Source organism: Leucopleurus acutus, assembly GCF_964270905.1.
Source record: "Leucopleurus acutus genome assembly, chromosome: 10".
NCBI classification, from domain to species: domain Eukaryota; kingdom Metazoa; phylum Chordata; class Mammalia; order Artiodactyla; family Delphinidae; genus Leucopleurus; species Leucopleurus acutus.
The window spans coordinates 10,033,020-10,040,865 of NC_139153.1; the positions used below are offsets into that span (position 1 = coordinate 10,033,020).

At 38.0% G+C, this 7,846-nt stretch overlaps 1 protein-coding gene across 1 annotated transcript in view; it reads right to left on the reverse strand.

The window, feature by feature from the left end:
- GRM7 (glutamate metabotropic receptor 7) overlaps positions 1–5,440 on the reverse strand; it is a gene marked incomplete at its 3' end in the record, with an annotated part of 570,397 nt that extends 564,957 nt beyond the window's left edge. The window contains exon 1 of the mRNA XM_082847450.1: positions 5,235–5,440. Coding sequence (XP_082703576.1) covers positions 5,235–5,346 — 112 coding nt within the window. The 5' untranslated portion in view covers positions 5,347–5,440. The remainder of the gene's footprint in view (positions 1–5,234) is intronic.
- Positions 5,441–7,846: the final 2,406 nt, after the last annotated feature.

A 7,846-nucleotide genomic window follows, 5' to 3' on the forward strand; every position in this document is an offset into this window, starting at 1 on the left:
AAAGGCCAAAACTTAGGCTAGATGATAGGGTCCCAAGGTGAAGTCCTTGACCTCACAGAGGTTACAGTCAGGTGCGGAAGGCTGACAATAACCCAACGAAAGAGGGCACTGCATCTGTGAAGCAAGGAGGAGCAAAGAATCCTCTAATCAGAACAGAATCCTGTAATGAACAAATCCAACTAGCCCCTAAGGCCTAGGAAAAACGGAGGACTGAACAATAGTTACTAACAGTCAAATCTTCACCTAGTTATGCTAGGTAAGAATATTCTAGGTCAAGATAAAGTATTAAATAAAAAGAAGTTCTAGAGTTTACCTGACTAATAATGAGACTAACTGAAATAACTGTATTAAGTGATTGGCATGAAATACCAAAAGATAGCTCAAACATTTTTTCTGGTTTTGAACAGTTGATATGTCTCACAACACCATGGCAGTAACAAATCATGACTATTTTTGTCATATCGTGAAGCAGTGGTCATGGGATTCTCCTGAAAATTGTCTGGCAGACTAGAAGAGTTGTATGTGATGTCCTTACTCTTGTAAACCTTGACTCAAATTTAGTTCAAATGATCTGGACTATATTAGTGACTTATGATATCATAAGCGTTTCCTTTGCCCCTTACTTAGAAAAAGGAGTCTTTATGTCTAAGTTATGCTATTTAGTTTATTATGTTGACATGAATTTTAAAGCACATTGGGAGTGAATCGTCTCTCATTGTCTGTGATACTAATCAATAAATTGCTTTTGTCGATACTGCATGTGCATCCATTCAAACATCCAGGGCGATTTATGCAAATATAACTGTTCTACAAATATCTCATCATCTGAGAAAATCATGTTACAGTCCTTTCTGAAAGTTCAACAAGGAGCAGCAGCCATGCATATTTAAATATCTCATGACTATACATGAGACGAAAATTATTGAGGTTTTCTGACAGCTTAGAGGAACTGTATGTAGGCCTTCATGTCCCAGACAATTTAGATGGCCCCCTGCTGAAGGATGGCTTCTTTTTCTGACATCCTTGTCTTGATTTGTTCTATCAGAGTCTGACAAAGGAGCGTGCACCCCATGTTCTATGCGTGGTGGAGATCTTTGAGGCTCCAGTTTTACAAGCAGCCTTTGGTTCAGGACTTAGGTCTAAACTTTGGAACTAAAGCATTTTCACAGAGTGAAACTCTTACAGACATTTGTGAAGAAGAAGAACCACAATCTTCAAAATCAAACTGTTTAGAAAGAATGGAAGTAACTCCTTGGAACCTTCCAGCAGAACAAAGAAACAACATCGAGCTTATGCTCGTGCTCTCCCCCCACCCTCACACACACACACCACATGCATAGGACAACTTGAATAGCTCACTTCCTTTTCCTGTTATGCTTCTTATATGATGGAAGCATATTAGTAAGAAAAGCAACCATAACTCAAAAAGACACGTGCACCCCAATGTTCATTTCAACACTATTTACAATAGCCAGGTCATGGAAGCAACCTAAATGCCCATCGACAGACGAATGGATAAAGAAGATGTGGTACATATATACAATGGAATATTACTCAGCCATAAAAAGGAGCAAAATTGGGTTATTTGTAGGGATGTGGATGGACCTAGAGACTGTCCTACAGAGTGAAGTAAGTCAGAAAGAGAAAAATAAATATCGTATATTAACGCGTATATGTGGAATCTAGAAAAATGGTACAGATAAACCAATTTGCAAGGCAGAAATAGAGACACAGATGTAGAGAACATATGGACACCAAGGGGGGAAAGCAGGGGTGGCGGGGGGTGGTGGGATGAATTGGGAGATTGGGATTGACATATATACACTAATATGTATAAAATAGATAATAAGAACCTGCTGCATAAAAAAATTAAATTAAATGTAAAAAGGAATAAACATACATCCCCAAAACAAAAAAACCCAAAAATAGATAAATAAATATCATTCAAATTAAGAAAAAGAATAGCAACTCAGCTATTCTATATAATTATATATATATATATTTATATATATAATTTCATATATATATAAAAATAACCTTTGAGTTATAACTAAAGGCAAATGTTATCTATCACTAGTTATTTTCAAACTTTTGAAACTCAAGCAAAAATGGTACTGATTTATAGGAAACTAGTGAGGAACACTAAGAATTAGGTGTCATTGGGTGTTGTGTTCCCCATACATGATCTTATTTCTTTTACCAACCTGATCATCATTAATCTCATTCTCTATATTAGGAATCTGAGAACTTGGAAAGTTCAATCACGTGTCAAAAGTTGTACAGCACAAAAGCAATGGAGCCCATTATTCAAATCCAGGTCTTTCTGATACCTCAGTGCTTGCTTATGTATATGCCACACTGCCTCTCCCACAGATACACCTTGGCTTGTATCTTTCTTGAGGGTAAGGTTCTAGAAGCAGCAGGCAAAGGAAAAAAGTAAACATTGAAAATTACCCTTGAAAATTCCCTAAGTATGCATACTTCCCCGAAATTCCAAAAGGGCAAATTTTAAAAATCCTTTTTCTTTGTATTCTGAATTAGAATATATTGCTGTTTCTTTGACTGAAAATCAGAGGAAGTAGTTGGATTCTTCTTAGAGATCGTGGAACATGAATATGTATCTCTATACACTGGAATCACCTTTGGGTTAGCAAGACGCTCACAATATGAGAGGCCCATAGAAGTGACACCCACTGAAGAAATGATGCAATCATGTTTCCCATCTCAGGTTTTTTTTGAAGTAATACACACACTGAGTGAGTAAACTTACCATACTCTATTTCAATTATAATTCTCCCTCCTCTTTATTTCCTCTTTTTTGAAGGGATGGGTAGGGAGTTGAATGCAGGGGTGTTTGTCAAGCACACAAGTGAATTCACTTAAATTAACTGCACATATGCTACGGTGCCAAAGAAATTTAATATAAATACACATCAGCTATCATAATACTTAAGGTGAAGAAGAACCGATTGCAAGACATGACCTGAACCCTCAATGTTTTCTGGCATTTCGGCAGCTGGCTGTTTAGTTATACTCATCCCCAAATTCAAACGCTTTCAGATTGAAGGATTTCATCCAAAACGGCGGACAAAAATACAATTTTATTTCTGAGTTGGGTCATTTCAATAAATTGATATGATTAGCTAAACTTATGAGCTGGGGAGCTCAGACCACATTATCCAAACTTTTCCTTTTTGAAGAGTCATACAGCAGACTCATATCTTAAGTTTTCACTAAGTGACACCAGGAATAAACAACTTTACGAAACGCACCAGACCTGTCTATAGAGTACAGTCTTTTATAAAGGCCAACATTTGTCTTGATCCTGTCCTTACTGAACAATCAACATGATTCTGACCTTCTGAACACTGTACATTTTGTAACAAAATGGGTAGTGTCCTTTGCTTTGTCCAGTACAACGTGCAGTATTAAATTTGAGATCCACTTGCAGCAATTATGTAGAACAAGAAGGTATCTGAACTTTATTTCTGACCTTTATCTTACTATTTTGCCCATATTTTCTCTTCATCTTGTCTTACCTATTGGCTATTATGCCCATATTTTAGATACGTCTTTAAGCGGGCCTCTCACATTATTTTGGTCAAAGCAGGAGTCAAAGAAAAAAAAGAAACAAACAAACACATAGCTATCAAAAGTGGTTAGACTTTTCTTTAAAGATTCATGAATTCAGTTGTTAATGAGTCTTAAAAATCACAGCACGCAAGACACAAGGCCAGAGTTAAGATTTCTTCCCTAATCAGAAAGTTTTTCGCTGAATTATACCAGAAATGCTTCCCTTAGAAACAAAGCAGCTGGGACTACAGTAGTGACTCAGACGACACCACCTCTCTTAGAGTCTACGGGACAAGACAGAAATCAACAGCAGCAGCAAATTATGCTAATGTGTGATAACTATTGTGGGAGGAGCCACTAGAAACACAAGACCAAGCAGACAGAATCCAGGAAGTTCTGTGTGCATGTTTGCTTGAACCTAGAAATGGCATTTAGGATAAGCCCTGTAAATGACCAGGAGCTCGGCAGTCAAAGGTGCTAACAGTGACAGTATTTCAGCCAGAAGGAAGAGTACAAGACTGACCCAGCCCTCCAATGAAATCTTCAAATTAGAGATCATGATAAGGTGCTGAGTTAAAAGCACAAGATTCATAAACAAGTCGGTGCTTCCTTATTTCAGTAGCCATGTAAAGACACACCATCTATATGCGGGAGCATTACATGCCTGAGGATGTCTGCAGTCTGAAAGCAAAATACTCAAAGCCATGTCTTCAGGATTTACGACATCTTTCCTCGTGAAAAGAACCTCTGTTTCTATTGCCTTGCTTGTTTGTTTCCTTTATGGTTAGTTGACTATTCCGGGCAATGACAAGTTGGATAATATTCTTACCATCAAAACTGAGGACCAGACTTTAGCCTAAGAGCGTTTTAGGAATATCCAAGCATGCATTTAAAAATATATATATATATGCTTACTAGATCCAATATTCCCATATTGGGAAGCCTGTGTATTTATTGTCATTATTCCTAAGTTTGAAGATTTTTGTCTCGTTTTTTCAAAATCTGCCCGATGGAAGCCAGCTGGCCAAACATTCGAACCCATTACCTCCATTTTGAGCTTATTAAACATACATAAAAGAATCTTCTCCAAATGCTACCTAATAGAACTGTCTTTCTCAAAAGAATCTAAAGTTTCAAAGACTATTTGTCTAAGTACATTCTACTGCCTGGATAATTTACTTAATTTTGTTTTGGCCAAGTCACTCAGAGCCCTCAGTGTCATTCCCCTTCAAAGCAAAGTGTCCCTGTGGTTGGGTTCTCATAATTTAAACACTTGTCTCCATTTTGGAGACTGGCGGAGAGAAATGACACATGAAGAGGCACATTTAGCCACACTTGCTCATGTTTCCATATACAGCCTGCAATCCACACTATTATCTATTACACAGAGTCAGATATCAATTTTAGTACCTATTTTTTTCTCTCCATATCTTCCACTAATACTTAACGGGATTTCAGTTTCATAGTTTTGAAAATATTCTCTTCCAAAACAACAAAGCATTTTAAATGAAGACTTTGCAAATTCACTTCACAGGCAAGGGGGAACTCGAGCGTAGGGATAGGGCAATTACCAATAGTGTTTGTTTAATAAAGAATGAAAGAGCTCTACAAGCCACAGACATTCAAAGAGGGTCATCTTGATCATTGCAATCTCTTCCTACCTGCCTCTTTGGAAATCTGCGTGAAGGATTCCACACCTTTCTCTCCATAACTTCCTTCCGATGCGAGAGTAGACACATAATTCCAACCCAGAGCCTTTACGATGTCTACCATGGCCTGGGCTTGGAAGGAATCGGGCGGGACCACACGAGAGAAGAAGTCATAGCGACGGTCATCGCTTAACTCGGGTGCCGTTGATGCATAACTAATCTGGGGGATCTGAAACGATAAGAAATCACCACATGAGGGCACACCATCAGGATGTGAGAGATTCATGTATACTTATGACAATTTACTTAAAATACAGGGCTTGAGCTCCAAAGGGGAAGCGTGTTTTGCCACACATAGCATGGAAGTGTAGACCACCTAAATGCAACCAACCACCTCTCAACAGCACAAGAAGCATCTACTTTTATGCTTTGGCCTTGTATTCTCCTCTTGGAGAAAGGAGTGGGAATGGAATGGCAATTACACAGAGCATGATGGTTGGGAGGAAAAATAATTTTAACCATTCTGTCTAACATTGTGAATCATGCTTTACTTCTTATACATTAATAGAAACAAAAGACGCAACAGCCTAACTGGAGTGTGTATAGAGACTGGTTCAGTTGACACATCTCATGAATACTGGTAGACGTCATTAGTCATCTAACATCGATTGAGTGCTGATCACCTATGAGGAAATATCTAAGTAAGCTGCGTGCATTATTTAATTTATTCTTCACAAGAACGTTATGAAGTATTGATAGCTCACTAATACCCTTAGACCCAGGTAAGGGGGTTCCCTGCCCCAACACCATCATTTCAGCTCTTCTGGCACTCTGGAGGGCCTTTCTCAAAATTTTTTAAGTTTCATTTGGATGCTGAGAGAGAGCTGACAGTCCTGATTGAGTGGAGCCATGTGGACCTCTGATTCCCATTTTTTTGCCTTTAGAGAATTCTCTGACCCTCTACTGCACGTGGGATTAACCAGATGTCTCAAGGAGTTCTAGAATTTGTGCCTATACGAATCATCCTAGAGCAGGACCCTGGTTCCAAGAGGACAATTTAATGAGCAGATTATTCCTCTTGACGGGCACAGTATTTATTCTCAGGATCATTTCAGATTACACCACCTGAGTAGTCCTGACATGCTGATTTTAGTTAAAGAAAATTACGCATTTAGAAAGAAACCTTGAAAAGAAAATATTTACCCAGGATCCCAAATACTCTAGGAGAAGACCTGAAGCAGCTATAGATGAGAAGCATGGCTTAGGGTCTAACGTCAGGATCTCTAAGCTAGTTACTTTTACAAAGAATGCGCCCCAGCTGTTTCTCTTAACACTAGCATGCAGAAGACTATGATAGGTATGATTAGAATGATCAACTCCTACAAAATTCTGGTTGTAAACTCTCCCAGGACTTACCCTTGTTTTAGCATAAAGATGTCTCATGTAACTAAAAGCCAGTTTTGATCTTTGCTCAGACAAAGCCCAACAGTGCAACTCTTTGCCCCAAAGATGTCAAAGCTACACTCAAATTAATTCTTTGAGCCCTGATAATTCTACTCAATATTAACCTACTTTTCTCTTTTTAGGGCAGTTTGCCTCAAGTTCACCCATTTGACATTGTTTAAAGCTGGTTACCACCTCTGTAAAGCTCATTTCTCCATCAGCCTTTCTATGTGAACATTACAGTCAAGTCTTGCCCTGACGGTAGATGACCCACCATTTTCCACGCAGCCCATCCCTGATGCAGTTCTGCTCTATGACCACCAGGGGCAGGCTCTCCGTTCCTGACTCGAAATCCAAAGCCACCCTGAGAAAGGCTCCAAGTCTCCTGATGGTCTGCACCTGAGTAACTCCTCAATTACAGGGGTAGTGAAGTGCAGTAGAAATAAAATGGGATTTGGTATTGAGAAGATCCGGAATCGAAGCCTCATGTTTCTGTTCACTAGAGTTTACTGTGGTGAATATTTCACCTCACTGAGTTGGTTACATTATTAATTAGTATAAGATTGTTTTGAAGGGCAGGAATAACAAATGTGCATTGCTTAGCATGATGCCTGGGACAGTGTGGGTACTTAATACATGGGGTAACGACAATCAGAAGAGAGAAAAGTGTGTGTTTTCTTACTAAGTTTATGCATTCTCCACATTTGACTTCCCAAGTTCTCTGTGACACATTAGCAAAAACATTTCCCTCACTGTCCTAAGAAAATGTTTACATATTCCTATCATTATTGCTTTAGAAATAATATGTACTATTTATTTAACTCTTTACCATGTGGCAAGAATATTCTAAAAGTTTGGGGTTTATTTTTAATGTTTTAAATTGTATTTATTTATTTTTATTTAAGTATAGTTGATTTATAGTATTGTCTTAGTTTCAGGTGTTCAGCTCAGTTATATATATATATGAAACTTTTCAGATTCCTTTCCCTTATAGGTTATTGCAAAATACTGAGTATATTTCCCTGTGCTATATAGTAGTTCTTTGTTGGTTATCATTATCACTAAAAGTTTTATATGCATTACCTTATCTAACCAACAGTAAAAAGTCTTCACTATACTTTATTATACTATACTATTATTAAGTCATTTTACAAAAGAAGAAATTGAGACTTGAAAGTAGA